The sequence below is a fragment of the Oncorhynchus mykiss genome, chromosome 4, assembly GCF_057628025.1.
Source record: "Oncorhynchus mykiss isolate SJ-2025 chromosome 4, ASM5762802v1, whole genome shotgun sequence".
In the NCBI taxonomy this organism is placed as follows: Eukaryota; Metazoa; Chordata; class Actinopteri; order Salmoniformes; family Salmonidae; genus Oncorhynchus; species Oncorhynchus mykiss.
The window spans coordinates 54,766,661-54,785,093 of NC_143025.1; the positions used below are offsets into that span (position 1 = coordinate 54,766,661).

General features: G+C 41.9%; 1 protein-coding gene across 16 annotated transcripts in view; it reads right to left on the reverse strand.

The window, feature by feature from the left end:
• The window catches only part of LOC110521031 (serine/threonine-protein kinase MRCK beta), a 126,383-nt gene that overhangs the window by 33,946 nt on the left and 74,004 nt on the right, over window positions 1-18,433 (reverse strand). For 8 of the 16 annotated variants that reach the window (XM_090232291.1, XM_036975509.2, XM_036975512.2 and 5 more), the window contains 14 exons: window positions 17,007-17,260; window positions 16,494-16,599; window positions 16,145-16,269; window positions 15,900-16,005; window positions 13,064-13,212; window positions 9,720-9,808; window positions 8,260-8,339; window positions 7,393-7,422; window positions 3,848-3,931; window positions 3,391-3,471; window positions 3,183-3,288; window positions 2,829-2,965; window positions 2,250-2,389; window positions 2,084-2,165 (listed from right to left, as the gene is read on the reverse strand). In XM_090232291.1, coding sequence (XP_090088417.1) covers window positions 2,084-2,165; window positions 2,250-2,389; window positions 2,829-2,965; window positions 3,183-3,288; window positions 3,391-3,471; window positions 3,848-3,931; window positions 7,393-7,422; window positions 8,260-8,339; window positions 9,720-9,808; window positions 13,064-13,212; window positions 15,900-16,005; window positions 16,145-16,269; window positions 16,494-16,599; window positions 17,007-17,260 — 1,569 coding nt within the window. The remainder of the gene's footprint in view (window positions 1-2,083; window positions 2,166-2,249; window positions 2,390-2,828; window positions 2,966-3,182; window positions 3,289-3,390; window positions 3,472-3,847; window positions 3,932-7,392; window positions 7,423-8,259; window positions 8,340-9,719; window positions 9,809-13,063; window positions 13,213-15,899; window positions 16,006-16,144; window positions 16,270-16,493; window positions 16,600-17,006; window positions 17,261-18,433) is intronic. The other 8 variants (XM_090232294.1, XM_090232290.1, XM_090232293.1 and 5 more) reach the window with 1 other exon arrangement.

Here is an 18,433-nt window from a genome sequence, read left to right on the forward strand (position 1 = left end):
TTTAGGCCGAAAAGGGAGCCAGGACCTCAGGTGAGTATGACAAACTTACAGCCCCCTTCAGCTTTTTCAGCTGTTTTTCACCCAATCTGTTGTCGATTCGCTCGTGTCTAACACAAATAAGTATGGGGAGAAGAAGCAAGTAGGCAAAAAGCTAGCATGGAAGCCCATATCCATGTCAGACATTTTCTGCTACCTTTCACTGGTCGTCTACATGGGGCTGGTGAAGCTGAAAAGCCTGAAGGACTACTGGAAAACGTCATCTCTCTACCAACTGTCTTTCCCCATGACTGTTATGTCCTGCAAAAGGTTTCTGGCTCTCTCACAGACACTTCATATCAGTGACCCAAATGTTGATGAAGGGAATGACAAGAAGAGAGGCACAGCAAAGTTTGATAGACTGTGCAAAATAAAACCTCTCTACTACAACACTGTTGAGGCCTGCAAAACCTACTTTCAGCCAGCCCAGAATGTGTCAATAGATGAGAAGATGGTAGCACAATATTGTGTAGAGCTTTGGCAAAGTGGGTGGGGTTATATTCTTCCCATTTGGCCCTGTCCGGGGGTCTCATCGGATGGGGCCACAGTGTCTCCTGACCCTTCCTGTCTCAGCCTCCAGTATTTATGCTGCAGTAGTTTGTGTCAGGGGGCTAGGGTCAGTTTGTTATATCTGGAGTACTTCTTCTGTCTTATCCGGTGTCCTGTGTGAATTTAAGTATGCTCTCTCTAATTCTCTCTCTCGGAGGACCTGAGCCCTAGGACCATGCGTCAGGACTACCTTGCATGATGACTCCTTGCTGTCCCCAGTCCACCTGGCCTTGTTGCTGTTCCAGTTTCAACTGTTCTGCCTGCGGCTATGGAACCCTAAACTGTTCATATTTATTCTTGAGGTGCTGTCCTGTTGCATCCTCTACAACGACTGTGATTATTATTATCTGACCCTGCTGCCCATCTATGAACGTTTGAAAATCTCAGCCATGTTCTGTTATAATCTCCACCCAGCACAACCAGAAGAGGACTGGCCACCCCTCATAACCTGGTACCTCTCTAGGTTTCTTCCTAGGTTTTGGCCTTTCTAGGGAGTATTTCCTAGCCACCGTGCTTCTACACCTGCATTGCTGCTGTTTGGGGTTTTATGCTGGGTTTCTGTACAGCACTTTGAGATATTAGCTGATGGACGAAGGGCTATATAAATAAATTTGATTTGATAGAGGACTGAGGGTCTTCCAAATATTGAAAGTGTGGAAATAGTTACCCATGTTATTTTGTAAATGTATATATTTTTTTCTAAATTTTTTGGGGTGTGTCTGTTAGAATACACCCCCCACTTGGGTACATTTGGGCTACTTGTGTGGGACACCTGGGTGAGTTCATGATAAATGTCATGTAGCACACTCATTTTGGAAGTTATCATTCTGAAACTTTGCACAAGTACTGTTGCCCTCTTATGTTTTTCACTGAAATTGTCCCTATCGTCCTATCTGAATGTTTATTTTATCTTGTTCATTTTAAAGATGATACAAAAATAAAAACGTATGTTTTTTTTCATTGTATTATATTCTCCTACATTCAATTCACATTTACACAAACTTCAGAGTGTCTTCTTTCAAATGGTACCAAGAATATGCATATCCTTGGTTCTGTGCCTGAGCTACAGGCTGTTAGATTTGGGTATGTCTTCAGGCGGAAATTGAAAAAAGTAGGGGGTAGCTCAACAAACACTGACAACACACTGGTGTGGGGGTAAAGTCTCCATGGAAATGCAACAGAAAAGTGCTATATAAAGCCCATGTTTAATTATTCTTATTTCAGTTTTGTTTGCGTTGACTTTGACATGTGAAATGATAGAGTAATCAATATAATAACATTCACAAGAAGGGTAGTGTGTTATGATTCAATACAACGCTCCATAGTAACGCATAGTTATAACATTCAGAACGTGTTACAATAATGACTTCACTTAGATATTGTTTATTGGGTTTTCTCCGATAGGAAACATCATCCCATAGTTGGAATATATTATAAAAAGGGTCAATATAATAACTTTAGACATACAGCATTTCACATGCTGCAGTTCGAAGATTACCCTGAATATGCAGGGGATATCTTTTCGGGTGGCGTGGATGACGTCTGAGGCCATGACGGAGCTGACGGAAAATTCCTCATCCCTGTGGACATACACAGAACATAGTGTTACAAACACATATACACACACACACACACACACACACAGAGACAGAGACAGATCCTACCTGAGGTCCAGGACCTGACTGGTCACCACGCCTGGCTGGGTGGACTTGCCCTCAGGCACCTCGTACAGGAAGAATCTACAGTCACACACCACAGCGTATGCCCGTTGCCAGCCCTTCTTTACCCCCATGGGCTTGGGGATCTGACGGAGAGGGGAGCAGCAACCTTTCAATTGAGGTCTGTTTATGTTGTTCAATTCCAATACACGCTACAGTTCCCATCTTGTTAAGCTGAACAGAATTTGAGATGTTTTGATTGTTAACTCCCAATGACACAACGACTACGTTCCAGTTTAACACCGTTCACTTCACAGTATCTCCACGGTACATAGGTGCCATTACACTCAGGCCCGGTCCAACAACAAGGGAAACGTCTGCATAGGCGCACTAATAACAGAGTGAAAGCACCGTAATAAGTATAGGGATACTTAAAACATGAACTTAACATTAATTACATCAGATACAACATCCAAAAATGATAGTAGTGAATTATCATGTAACTGAATTACGCACAACATGCGGCCAGAATGCATGTTCTAGTCATTCTATTTCTATGGTCATAACCTTTCACTAGGTGCTCACCCTGACGAAGCCCTTATAGGCGGTGCCGATGCCCCTCTGTACGTCGATGCCCAGCGGCCTCTTGGCCTGCTCGGGGGGGATGGGGCACACCAGGGGGGCGTTGTCCTTACAGGACACGTGGCAAATGAAGGAGCACACTGGCAAGAGCGAGGGAGAGAGAGAATTAGTTTACAAGGATACATGCAGTACAATGGCGAGCTGCACTATCAGATCTGCTGTTTATTTAAAATGTTACAGTTTGTTTACTCAGTGTGTGTGTTTGCCGGAAAGAAATGCCACCCATAGTTTCCTTAGTCCGCCAACTCACCGAGAATGGCGGCGGAGAGCGTGGTCGTTCGTGTGTATGAAACCTACCTTCGCAGGCGTAGCCCTGGCGGAAGAGGCCCACCATCAAGGAGCTGCAGTGGGTGCACTGGGTGGGGCTGGAGAAGGTCTTGATGCTCAGATGGTGAGCTTTGGGCTGTATGCACACGCACGCAAACACACAAGAGAAGAGAGAGATAACACATAGCCAAGCATTACAGACTACCTGACAGCATGTGTGTGTGTGGCCAGGCAGTACCTTTGGTGCGGTCAGCAGCGATGTCAGATAGACAGGGGATGGGACGGCAGGGGCAGCAGCAGGGGGCTTGGGGACTGGCTCCTGTGGGAGAGAGAGGGGTCAAAGTTCACAAGTCAGCAGGTCAGACTGGAAAAAGGATAGAGCTGAGTCGTGTTCATAAGACACCAAATGGAAGATAATTTACTGAAACAGGGAGGGACTACATTGAGTTGCCCAATAAGAAACACAATTTTCTTTTGCATACCCTAATGAAAATACCTCTGGTTCTACACTGTGAAACTGAACTACGCTTTACTGGGATAAGAAAGTCATTCAATGAGCTACATTCAGGATTAAGGTCAAATGTTAATTCTAGAAATGTATTTAATTAATTGACTGGAAAAATGACTATGAAGAAAGGATGTATGGGAGGAATTTGCGCCAGGACAGAAGTGTGTGTGAGAGACAGGACACTCACATCCTGTTCGGATGCCACAGAGATTGACGAGGAGAGGACGTCGGACTTCTGGGGCGTGGAGTCAATTTCGCTGACAGAGCTGCTCTGGAGGAGGGAGAGGAATGACAGGACAAGTAAGTGTGTGTGTCTGTGTACTGGGCGGGTGGTACTAATTTCCAGTGTCTCAATGCTTGTGTTGTGTCCAGACGTGTTCCTCTCCTCAAATACTTGTGTTTTCCATGTACTAACTAGTGTTTTGATAAATGAGTATCAGTATCTCAACAACACCTGCACCAACTCACACACATAAGAACTTCCAACGCTAATAGTATTTGACCATCATGAAATCATACTAGGGACATGTACGGAGTTCATGTGCTTTTGTGAATAAAACTAAAATACATCAGCCCATATTTACAATGCCTTCAGAAAATATTCACACCTCTTGACTTATTCCACATTTTGTTGTGTTACAGCCTGAATTAAAAATTTATTAAATTGCTTTTTTGTCACATCTACACACACAAAAACCCATAATGACTAAGTGAAAACTTGTTTTAAGAATTTTGTTAATATATTTCAAATTAAATCTATAATTTTTTATTTACCTAAGTATTTACACCCCTGAGTCAATACATGTTAGAATCACCTTTGGCAATGATTACAGCTGTGAGTCTTTCTGGGTAATTCTCTAAGAACATTATTATTTACTAAATGCTTAAAGCTCTGAAGTTGGTTGTTAATCATCGCTAGACAGCCATTTTCAAGTCTTGCCATAGATTTTCCTGCTGATTTAAGTCTAAACTGTAACTAGGCTACTCAGGGACATTTAATGCCGTCTTGGTAAGCAACTACAGTGTATATTTGGCCTTGTGTTTTAGATTGTCTGCTGAAAGGTGAACGTCTCCCAGTGCCAGTTGGAAAGCAGATTGAACCAGGTTTTCCTCTAGGATTTTGCCTGTGCTTAACTCTATTCTGTTTCTTTTTACCAAAAATAAAGTCCTTGCCAATGACAAGAATACCCATAACATGATGCAGCCACCACCATTCTTGAAAATATGAAGAGTGGTACTCCGTGACATAATCCTTTGTATTCAGGACAAAGTACATTTCTTTGTCACATTTTTTGTTGCAGTTTTACTTTATTGGCTTATTTTTATTTACCTAGGCAAGTCAGTTAAGAACAAATTTTACAATGACGACCTACCCAGGCCACACCCTCACCCTAAGCAGACGACGCTGGGCCAATTGTGCGCCACCCTATGGGACACGATCATGACCGGTTGTGATATAGCCCAGGATCGAACCAGGGTCTGTAGTGACGCCTTTAGCACTGAGAAGCAGTGCCTTAGACCGCAACGCGCCACTCGGGAGTCCTTGAAAATACCTTTATTGGAAACAGGATGCATGTTTTTGGAATATTTGTATTCTTTACAGGCTTCCTTCTTTTCCCCCTCTGTCATTTATGTTGGTATTGTGAAGTAACTACAACGCTGTTGTGGATCTATCCTCAGTTTTCTCCCATCACAGCTATTAAAAGTCACAATTGACCTTCGGTTGAAATCCCTGAGTGCTTTCCTTCCTCTCTGGCAACTGAGTTAGGAAGGACGTCTGTATCTTTGTTGTGACTGGGTGTATTGATACACCAAATAAAGTGTAATTAATAACTTCACCGTGCTCAAAGGATTATTCAATGTCTGCTTTTTTACATATCTACCAATAGGTGCCCTCCTTTGTGAGGCTTTGGAAAACCTCCCTGGTCTTTGGTTGAATCTGTTTAAATTTCACTGCTCAACTGAGGGACCTTACAGATAATTGTATGTGTGAGGTACAGAGATGAGGTAGTTATTCAAAAATCATGTTAAACACTATTATTGCACACAGAGTGAGTCCATGCAACTTATATGACTTGTTAAGCACATTGTTACTACTGAACTTATTGAATACTAATTGACTTAAGACATGAGCTTTCCATTTCTTATTAATTTGTAAAATTTGTAAAATTTGTGACACATTCCATTTTTTATTCAGATTGTAACACAACAAAATGTGGAATAAGTAAAGGGGTGTGAATACTTTGAAGGCACTGTATTGTCTAAAACATAAGTATACTATATTATACACAAATCATGTCATCATACACTATTTTGATGTCGATCTACTAATCAGTATACGGCCCACTTCAGAGTCTAACAATGAGTACGTTTACATGAACACACAATTCAATATTAAACTGCTTATGGCAGAAGGCCACGTATGGCATTAGTCATGTAAACGCCTTACTCTGCTTATCTTAATTGGCGTAATGTCATAATCGAGGTAAGCATACGCCGATTAAAACACCTGGTTTTCTGAGCAATCTTTCAAATTATTAGGACATGTAAACAGCTTCATCTGTGTTCCAGTTGTGTATTTGTGAAAACTGAAAGAATGCATCTTATAGTTTTAAAACAAACTTTATATGTCCGAACTCAAATAGTCTTTGCAAAAATAACGTGGTCACTGTGGTAGAACGTTCATTTTGATTGCCGATTTTTTATCAAAAGTCCCATCAGGTTGCCTGATTTCAGATGTATACATGATTATTAGGGAAATGGTTATTTTTGCAAAGCATTTAAACACTTTAAAGGAACTATTATATTGACCTGACTATACACTATTATAACCATGGTCAATTTAACCACGGAGCGTATCAACTGAAACGTTATGTAGTCTACATTGAACACGTATAGCCTAACAGTGTCACAGATAAGGTTTTGACTTTTGAAAAAAGATTGGCAAGATTAGGAGAAATCATGGAGGTATCTGCTGCTAATCACTTTTTAATGAAAGTAAAATGAAGGGCAGGTTAAATATCCTCCCACTCATTCACTGACTAAAGACACAGTGAAAAGGTCCTGCTCATCTCAGTGTGCTGTTGTATGGTTTTATTCCTTTTGACTCGTCGTTAGTTGTGGAGGAAGATAACAAGTATGCTAATAGTTAACAGGGTTTTGTGAGGTGACTGGCTACACCACTGAGGAGTTATGACTGGCGTTAGCGGTATTAGCCGTTAGAGGGCCGGCTAATGCTAACGGTGGGGATTCTGATAAGGAAGCACGTTCTAGAGGAGCAGCTCAGTAACCTTTTAGTGCCCAACACATGCTATGCAGGTTTAGGGGGAGGTTTACTAGGGGAGAAGAGTGCCACCAGCTATGAAAAGGTCTATTTTAGCATAACATCCTTCTAGCTAAATTAGCATTAGCCAAAACCTGTGCTAATCACAAGTTATTTTATTTCACTAAACGTGTAGCAGCGAACCTGTTCACAATATTAACAATAGAAATACTAGGAAAAGTTCAAACTATAAGAGTATGCACACTACTATATGAGACAAGACATTAAAGGAGCATTAGTCCATATTAGCATGCTGCTGGACAACGGCTAATTGCTAAATAATAGGGCAACACACCAGGAGGAAGCTCAATGCTTTCCTCCCAACCTTTTTGTACGCTGGCAGCACAACCCCTCGGGTTAGGGGTTAACTGTGAGAAAAAGGGGTAAGGAGCTTTGAGCAGCAAACTTACTTCATATGCAGACGAGGAAGAGACAGAGTCCTTTTTTGGAAGGGTGACACACAAGAGGGACCAAAAAAATAAAAAGCAATTTATGTCAATTTATGGCCCTACAAGACTAGAAGGAACAGAGACAAAATAAGTTTCCTCTGAACAAACACTTAAATCAGGTTTTCTGTGGCCTTTAAGCTGACCTGTTGTGACTTCGATGCTGACTGATCCATTTTTTTACAAACTTGAGGCAGCTAGGCGGTGAAAAAAACCCTAGTTCACGTTTGCGTTGAGATGAAAATGAGGGGAAACAGTTAGACCAAACTAGCTTCTCTCTCGTTAAGTTCAGGTCACGGCCAGCTTTCTTGTACCTCTACTCTCTCCGGTGCAATTCCTCCCTTTCATGACTTTGACTTTCACTGCAGATCCTGTCCAAACCGTGGTGGCTGCATCGGCTTACCATATGCTGATGGGTAACATAACACCGATTTATTCTGTGGGGAGAGGGTCAGGAAGTATGATACCGTTCGCGTCCCCCCTCCGTGCTATTGAAGTCCTTTGAGGTGATGAGGTGATTGAGCACATCAGAGGGCTTGGTGATATGAACTCTGGGGCTTGGCACTCTCACATGTTGAACTGTGTGTCTCTCAATCACTGCATCTAAGGATTTTAGTGTGTGTGTAAATGTGTTTGACAATGCAAGTGTGACAACAGCGCCAGCCAGTCTGTCTGTGTGTGTGTTTGTGTGCCAAGTCTCCCACCCTTTGAAATATCTTTATCAACTCCCACCGGCCTGTCACCACCAATACACACAGAGGTGGCGAGACAGTGGCTATTAAGGTTTGTTACGGACATGTGATGGAGAGAGACGTGCAGAGAGACACTCACTCTGAACGTCAGGTCATGGGCCAGGGGAGAGGTGTTGAAGTACTCGAAAATTGAGTCCTGGAAATCAGGCAGTTTCATCCCTGTGTTTAGAAGAGAAGTACAGTCAGCTATTATGTTCATAGCCTGCATTTAAACGATTCTAGAGAGGAATTCTGTTCATATTTGTACAGTTGAAGGGAAACATGTAACTGACATTACTAGAGACTGAAATGCAATGTTCTGTTTATTACTGAGAGGTAATCCTTGTATGTGCATCTCCAATGATCAAATAAAACCAAACAAACCTTATTCTAAACCTGTACGACCAACTACAATCATACAACATTTGTATGAAGTATAGTATACCAAATACTGTTGATATTAGTCCAGATGAAGAGAATCGAACAACCTAGAGCACCTTCAGAATGTATTCACACCCCTCGACTTCTTCCACAATATGTAATTTTAGAAAACTACAAATAAACAAAAAATCCTACTTCCTGAATGGATTTATCAGGTTTTCGCCTGCCAAATCAGTTCTGTTATACTCACAGACATTATTTTAACAGTTTTAGAAAACTTTAGTGTTTTTTTTATCCAAATATACGAATTATATGCATATCCTGGGTAGAAGGCAGTTTAATTTGGGCATGCTTTTCATCCAAAATTCCAAATGCTGCCCCCAACCCTAGAGAAGTTTTGCAAATGTTTACTCCTCAACTTATTTAGGCGTGTCATAATTAACCATTGGGTTAAATACTTATTGACTCAAGACATTTCAGCTTTTCATTTTTTATTACAGTGAAACATAATATATATATATATATATATATATATATATATATATATATATATATATATATATATATATATATATATATATATATATATATATATATATATATATATATATATATATATATATATATATATATATATATATATATATGAAAATCTATGGTAAGACCTGAAAATGTTTGTCGAGCAATGATCAATAACCAATGTGACAGAGCTTGAATAATTTTGAAAAGTATAATGGTTAAATGTTGCACAATCCAGGTGTGGAAAGCTCTTAGAGACTTACCCAGAAAAACTCACAGCTGTAAATGCTGCCAAAGGTACTTCAACAAAGTATTGACTCAGGGGTGTGAATACTTATGTAAATTAGATATTTCTGTATTTTGATTTTCAATAAATTTGCAAACATTTATTAAAACGGGTTTTCACTTTATCATTATGGGGTATTGTTTGTAGAGGGATAGAAAAAAATCAATTTAATCCATTTTGAATTCAGGCTGTAAAACAACAAAATGTGGAAAAAGTCAAAGGGTATGAATACTTTTTGTTGGCAATGTATTTGTGTAAGGTGGCATATGCCAGGGACAGTTTAAGGGTAATGCATGGATGGCCAGAGGTTAGGTTCAGGGTTAGAGCATGGTTGGCCAGAGGTTAGGTTCAGGGTGAGAGCATGGTTGGCCAACCTTTGACCGAGCGGCTCTCCAAGTCCTTCTTCATGCTCTCCAGCTGCTCCGCCATCTCCCTGCTCCTGGACTCGGAATCCTTTAGTTTGCTGTGTGAGAGATTGAAAGAGAGTGTGTGTGTCATGGGGTGAGAGAGAAAAACACGTGGTTTCCACGTCATCCTCCTCATGGCGTTCAAATGTGAAAGAAGATCAGTCATGCTTACTTATTCAAAATAACACTACATCTTCACATAGATCAACATCTAGCTACCTAGCATTAGATTTTTCACGTTTGACCCTTGAGAAGATACATGTGTCTCCACATCCCTTGAAAGGTCAAATGCCTGGTGGTAACGTGTGTGGTGTATGTATGTGGGGTTAGTTTCAGGGTTAAGTCTGAAGTGAGGTTGAAATTCTTATTATTATTATTATTTTTTTTATAAATACAGTACCAGTCAATAGATGGATAGACCTACTTATTCTAGAGTTTTTCATTATTTTAACTATTTTCTACATTGTAGAATAATAGTGAAGACATCAACATTTTGAAATAACACATATGGAATCATGTTGTAAACAAAAGAGTGTTAAACATAAAAATATATTTTATATTTGAGTTTCTTCAAAGCAGAATATAGCCCTATTTGGTAAAAGACCAAGCCCATATTATTGCAAGAACAGCTCAAATACGCAAAGAGAAACGACAGTCCATCATTACTTTAAGATCCGTCAACACGGAAAAGTTCAATTTTCTTCAAGTGCAGTCGCAAAAACCATCAAGTATTATGATGAAACTGGCTCTCATGAGGACCACCACAGGAAAACCCAGAGTTACCTCTGCAGCAGAGGATAAGTTCATTAGAGTCAACTGAACCTCAGATTGCAGCCCAAATAAATGCTTCATAGAGTTCAAGTAACAGACATCTCAACATCAACTGTTCAGAGGACACGGTGTGAATCAGGCCTTCTTGGTCAAATTGCTGCAATGAGACCACTACTGAAGGACACCAATAAGAAGAGACAAATTGCTTGGACCAAGAAACACAAGCAATGGACATTAGACCGGTGGAAATCGGTCCTTTGGTCTGATGACCTGGCCTCCACAATCACCCGACCTCAACCCAATTTGATATGGTTTGGGATGAGTTGGACCGCAGAGTGAAGGAAAAGCAGCCAACAAGTGCTCAGCATATGTAGTAACTCCTTCAACACTTCTTGCAAAGCATTCCAGGTCAAACTGGTTGAGATAATGCCAAGAGTGTGCAAAGCTGTCATCAAGGCAAAGGGTGGCTACTTTGAAGAAACTCAAATATTTTGTATAACACTGTCACTACATGATTCCATATGTGTTATTTCATAGTTTTGATGTCTTCACTATTATTCGACAATAGTAAAAAGAAAGAAAAACTCAAATGACAAGGTGTGTCCAAACTTTTGTGTGGTACTGTATATTAACTTCATATGTGACTCGTTTCAGGAAAGTAGGTCTATGTCACGACTGCATTCGAATATAAACTTTTTTTAAAATCAAAATGTGTTTTTTGGCAGAAATGACTTCTGGAACATGTGAACTTTTATGTGCCTTAATAACAAACTTGTATGCCACCTGTAAATCCGAATAAAATTGTTAAATTACGAGCCTATACCTTCAAACTAAGGGCAACCATGGTCCATGCATGTAAGCGAGTAAGTTAGTCTAGCTAGCTCAATTTTCAGATATTACACGTTTCTAATTTTGTCAGAAAGTCGTTTTCATTTCAAGTTAAAGTGTACTTTTAGCTAGTTAAAGTTAGCTGGCTGGCTCGCTAGCTAACGATTACGATTACGTTACGTGTAGGATCTGTGTGTAGTTATATTATTCGTATCTCCAAGCCAATTGCATTGCTAGTTATAGCCTAATGTAGCTAGCTAACATTGAATCTGGTTGGTTAGATACCTGCAAATTCATGCACGGTAGTAACGTTATGAGTTGGGATTATGGTTCATTGTTATGCTATTTATTATTTTATTTAACTAGGCAAGTCAGTTAAGAAAAAATTGTTTACAATGACGGCCTACACCGACCAAACCCTAACGACGCAGGGCCAATTGTGCGGCGCCCTATGGGACTCCCAATCACGGCCTGTTATGATACAGCCCGGAATCTAACCAGGGTCTATAGTGATGCCTCTAGCCCTGAGATGCAGTGCCTTAGACCGATGCGCCACTAGCTACACATCTAAACAAAAGACCTCTACTATGCAAGTAACCATTTTAATAGAATGTTCATGATGTCACTGTGACAACTGTCAATAGACATAGCTGATAAATTCACTCTGGCTATCAACTGCGATTTCAGAGCACTGTTGTCTGAGTGTGCCGGAGCACAGAATAACTGACATTTCCGAACGCTCAACACCCGTTGAATACGGCGGGTGTCAGTTATTGTTGGTAAAAAAACGTAATTAAATTGTTGCCAGCAGCACAGTTACAGTCACCAATGCTCTGAATAACATAAAAACAGCCTAACCAGCTCTGCTAGGGTGAGTAAAATGGTCAGAATAAGCTGTTCTCTCATATGTGTCGAAGTAGCTAGCAAGCTAGCCAACGTTAGCCAGTTAGCATGGGTACTTGACTGCTGCTGTTAGGTCAGAATGCTCGGATCAACCCTACTCCGGCCAGAACATCCAGTACGCACACTGAACACAGAGCGAAATGCTCTGAATTTACAAACGGACAATCTGACAATGCTCTGAATTCAGCACTTTGAGCACACTCTGGCACTCCAGATTGTAAATTTACAAACACACCCGTAGTATAAACCAGCCTTTAGCCTTGAAATCTTTGGTTGTTTAGTACATGGACTCACATGTGAATCCTTAAAGGGATGGGTGGGGCTAAGTCTTTAGAGGTGTGAACGATGCTCAATGGGTGTAGACAAAGAGCTCTCCAGTAGGTGTACCAAAACGTTAAAAGGCCATTTTCTCAAAAGTGAGGTTACAAGTTTATCAACTTTCAAAGCAAAATTACTTTCCCATTGTTCCTGAAATGCAGTGTATGATATACCATTGTATAGCTCTGAGTCTATACTTTATCCAATGTAAAAAACACCATTTCAAATTTTGCTCCATAATACTGAATTGAGCTAGCCGGTCACATATTCCAAATAGAATGCTTTATATTGTGTATCTGAAAAATAAAACTAATATTGTAACAAAACAAAGCTGCAACATCGCATGGCAGCGCCTTCCTTGCAATTCCGGTGCGTCACACCACGCGCACTGAGGAAGGTGCAAGGCAAAACCTATGCCATTACATAAGAGGATTTAGAGTTTAGAGCACATTCTCTTCTTTACGCTTGGGGGTTGCCTGGGCGGGGCTGACCTTTCAAAGGAGATGTTGGCGGCCTTCAACTTGTGGAGCTCCTCCTGGACGAGCTGCTTGGCCCGAATCTCAGCGTCCAGGGCCGACTGCAGCTCCAGACGGGCCGACATGTCCAGCTTCTGGCTGCGGCGCACCTTCCACAGGGGGTCCTGGGGACGAGGCAGGATTATTATATTGTATTCAGGGTGGGGAGCAAGGTTTCATGTGATTACATTAGTCAGTGGTCAATTCAACTCGCTCTGAGTATGGGGTGCAGTTAAGAGTACGGCGCTGACAACACCAGGAATGTGGTTTGGATTCTCTGGTGGGCCAAAATGGGCTAACTAAGTCACTTAAATGATTCCTGTCAGAGATGAGTGACTCTGCAACTGGCCAATAAGGTGACTTCCTCTACGTGCTGAATCTGCTCCTGTATTCACATTCTCTCCATGGGAATCAAGCTGTGACGTACTGGTCCACATGTAATTCAATAGTGTGTAAGACATAAGAATCCATCATTCTAGAAAAAAAGATAACTGAACATGGCCTCAATGAAAACACCTGTTCAACAATAAAACCTCACACAACCATATCAGCCCAACTAAAATACAATTCAGCAGGTGCAAAAAATCCTATGAGATTTCATCAATTCCACCCTACCCTCTCTCACAAACACAATGCGATGGACGTGTTAAATTGAGTGAAGGAGGGAGCGCCCATTCAGCTGCCGATGACAAATTGACTTTTCAGGATGACATTCCGTGGATGCTGGCGGATGGCCTAACGAGCCAGGAAATGATGACGCATCATATGGGGGGAGGTTAGAGAAAGAGCAAGAGAAAGAGCGAGAGCGAGAGAGAGCGAGAGAGAGCAATATGTCTGGAATGGATGCTCATATCAATATCACATTCAGGATTGATACAGTGCTATATAGTGTATGTGAACCACTGACATACATACATACACGGTACAAACGTCCATATGGAGCACAGTCCAGGACATTAAATTGTGTGTACATTTTGCACAGCACAAATGTGGAGCCCTTTCTACTCAAAGTAGCTTGAAATATATGAAATATGAAAAGTAATTGCTTACATTTTGTTCACTGTGACTGAAAGCCATGTCAAATACAGTGCCTTCTACCAATAGGTGCCCTTTGCAAGGCATTGGAAAACCTCCCTGGTCTTTGAGGTTGAATCTGTGTTTGAAATTCACTGCTCGACTGCGAAACCGTACATCTAATTGTATGTGTGGAGTACAAAGATGAGGTGTCATAAAAAAAATCATGTTTAACAAAATGATTGCACACAGAGTGAGTCCATGCAACTTATTTAGACTTGCCATAACAAAAGGGGTTGAATACTTATTGCTTTCCATTTTTAATTGCACTGAACAAAAATATAAACGCAACACCTAAAGTGTTGGTCCCATGTTTAATGAGCTGAAATAAAAGATCCCAGAAATCTTTCATAAGCACAAAAAGCGTATTTCTCTCAAATTGAGTACAAATGTGTTTATATCCCTGCTAGTGAGCATTTCTCCTTTGCCAAGATAATCCATCTACCTGACAGGTGTGGCATATCAAGAAGCTGATTAAACAGCATTTATTTATTATTTAACTAGGCAAGTCAGTTAAGAACACATTCTTAATTTCAATGTAGGCCCATAGGGCTCCTGTTAAAAGTACAGAACTATGGGCCTACAGCAAGTCAAACTTACTCCATAGGCACCGTATTCCATACATAGTTCTGTACTTTTAACAGGAGCCCTATGTATGGAATACGGTGCTTATGGAGTAGGTTTGACTTGATGTAGGCCCATAGGGCTCCTGTTAAAAGTACAGAACTATGGGCCTACAGCAAGTCAAACTTACTCCATAAGCACCGTATTCCATTCATAGCTCTGTACTTTTAACAGGAGCCCTATGAGCCTACAGCAAGTCAAACCTACTCCATAAGCACTGTATTCCATACATAGGGCTCCTGTTAAAAGTACAGAACTATGTATGGAATACGGTGCTTATGGAGTAGGTTTGACTTGCTGTAGGCCCATAGGGCTCCTGTTAAAAGTACAGAACTATGGGCCTACAGCAAGTCAAACTTACTCCATAAGCACCGTATTCCATTCATAGCTCTGTACGTTTAACATGGGCCCTATGAGCCTACAGCAAGTCAAAACTGCACCGTATTCCATACATAGGGCTCTGGTCAAAAGTCGTGCACTAACTCAGTGTGGCCTCAGTGTGGCCTTGTGTTAGCGTGTTCGCCCTGAGATTGGAAGGTTGATACCAAACTATAAAAATAGGATTTGTCTGTACTTGGCACTCAGCATTAAGGAAATAGATTGGGGGTAAGGAAGGCCCTGCGACAGATTACCGTTCTGTCCAGGGGGTGTACTTGTACCCTCACGCGCCTATGAGTCATTCCGGCAAACTTACACTGGGAAGCACCACTGGGGCATCGGAAAAATTGTAGGTTTATACCACAGCACAGCAGTAATGACAAGGTAAAATGAGTAGACAGGGTGTAGCCTACACACTACACAGCTTGTGGTGCTCAGAAACAGCTGCTGTACCCTCCAGTCAGGCACCTGACCTGCTTCAATTAACATCCGGCTGTAGTGTCAATAGAGCGTGTGTAAAACAAGTTGTTATGAAAGGATAAATGTGTTCAGTAGGGGAACTTTAGAATCACGACAACAAGGGAAAGGAACCGTCTGATGTGGTGATAGTCCCTAGAGACGCCTGCGCTCAGACCAGGGGGGGGCTAATTTAACAATGACAGATAGAATCCCTGGATACAAACACCCCGGATGGGATGGGGTGTGTGCGTGGGTTTCTCTCTGGTACCCATCTTACCAGGGGCCTGGAGCCCAGGCTGGAGCAGCGGAGTGACTCGAGCTCCTCGGTCATCTTGGAGGCCAAGGCCTGCAGGTAGCCGCGGGCGTCCTTCTCATCGCTCACCCTACGGGGTCAGACAGACATCAGCTTAGGAAAGGTTTCTGAAGAATCTATACAGGCCGTACACAGGGTTTAAACATTTTAAAAACAGAAAAGGAACATTTGCCCAGTTCACGGCCCCGTATAGCTGCCTTTCCCCTCACCACTGGATGATCTCGGCAATCTGGGCCTCCCAGTGAGCCACGCTCTCCTTCTTAGAGGCCAGGTCCTGCAGCTCGTCCTCCAGCTGACGGTTCTGAGCGGTCAGCTTGTCCACAAACGTACACAGCTGAGAGAGAAAAAGCGGGAGATAGCAGGAGATGGAGGGGGGTACGGGGGACCGGGATATAGTAGGGGAGGTGGAGGGGGGGAGAGAGAAAGAGAGTGACAGGAAAGAGGTAGAGAGTAGGGGAAGAAGAGAGCGGGAGCGAGAGAGAGTGTCAGGTTAAGTGTCCATTCACAACACCTGTCTTTCCCACAGCGTGTACCTCTGTACGTATGTGTGATCCTTACCCTGTCGGTCTCCGCGGTCAACTTGCTGTTGTCCTCGGTCAGCATGCTGCGCTCACGCTCGTACTTGTCCTTCAGAGCGCCCACTGCCTCGTCCATCTCGGTTTGCCTGCACACACACGCACAGAATGAGATCTCAAGTACTCAAGTCTGCAGGTCAAACGGTCGGTCACCCTTGGTTAAACAGCTTGGGGACGGGGCAGGAGAAATGTAGCCCCTCTTACATTCATCGACGGTTCATATGAGCTCGAAATGAAAGGCTTGTTTTGAAGCTGTAGTGCTCGTTTATAATTAGGTTGAGTAAAACAAGTTTATATTTGGGGTTCTGATGGGGGACGACAGTTGAACTGAGCTCATAAGTTATATTCTCCAAGAATCAATGGGTATAAATAATTATAGTGGATGCTAGCCTAGCCCACCTCGCACTCTCGACAAAGCCTATGCTATTATGTCCTAGTTAAACCTCTACTATCCTAACCCACCTCTTGCTCTTGGAAAAGCCTATCCTAAACCCACCTCTCTTTCTTGGCTTTCTCCAGCTTGTCCTTGAGTACGAGCAGCTCCTTGTTAAGGGAGAGCTGCTGGCCCTCTGAGTCGTGGAGCTCCTTCCGGAGGCCCTTGAGCTCGCTGGTGTGGGAGGCCTCGCGGCGCACCAGCTCCTCCTCGTAGGACAGCACCTTCTTGTCCAGCTCCGACTTTACCTTGGACAGCTCCTGAAGCAGCCCTGGGCTGCTGCTTCCGCTGCCGCGCGCGCTGCCCAGCTGCTTCACCTGGGGGGAGGAAGCGAGAGAAATGGCAAATAAACAAATAATTTACAATATGAATGAGAGAAAGTTTATAAATCCTCTTAACTTCTTGGTGACAGGGGGGCAGGTTTGAGTAGCTTGGATGAATAAGGTGCCCAGAGTAAACTGCCTGCTACTCTGTCCCAGATGCTAATATATGCATATTATTAGTAGTATTGGATAGAAAACACTGAAGTTTTTAAAACTGTTAGAATGATGTCTGAGTATAACATAACTCATATGGCAGGCAAAACCCTGAGAAAAATCCAACCAGGAAGTGAGAAATCTGAGGCTTGTAGTTTTTAACTCAGCCCTTATTGTAGATACATTGGGATATTGGTTATGTTGCACTCCCTAAGGCTTCCACTAGATGTCAACAGTCTTTAGAACTTTGTTTGAGGCTTCTACTGTGAAGTAGGACCGAATGAGAGAGGAATGAGTCAGGTGTCTGGCAGAGTGCCACATGCTCTGAGGCGCGGTCACGAGAGAGTTAGCTCTCGTTCCATTGCTTTTCTACAGACATAGGAATTCTCCGGTTGGAACATTATTGAAGATTTATGATAAAAACATCCTAAAGATTGCTTCTATACTTAGTTTGACAAGTTTCTACGGGCTGTAACGGAACTTTTTAAACTTTTCGTCTGACGTTCGGCTGGACCTGAACGCGCTTTTGGATTTGTTTACCTAACGCCCTAACAAAAGAAGCTATTTGGACATAAATGGACATTATCGAACAAAACAAACATTTATTGGGAACTGCGATTCCTGGGAGTGCATTCTGATGAAGATCATCAAAGGTAAGTGAATATTTATAATGCTATTCATGACTAATGTTGACTACCCAATATGGCGGATATCTTTTTGGCTGCTTTGTTGTCTGAACGCTGTACTCAGATTTTGCATGGTTTGCTTTTTCCGTAAAGTTTTTTTGAAATCTGACACAGCGGTTGCATTAAGGAGAAGTATATCTCTAATTCCATGTATAACACTTGTATTTTTCATCAACATTTATAATGAGTATTTCTGTAAATAGATGTGGCTCTCTGCAAAATCACTGCATGTTTTAGAACTACTGAACGTAACGCGCCAATGTAAAATTACATTTTTTGGTAAAAGTATGCACTTTATTGAACAAAACATACATGCATTGTGTAACAT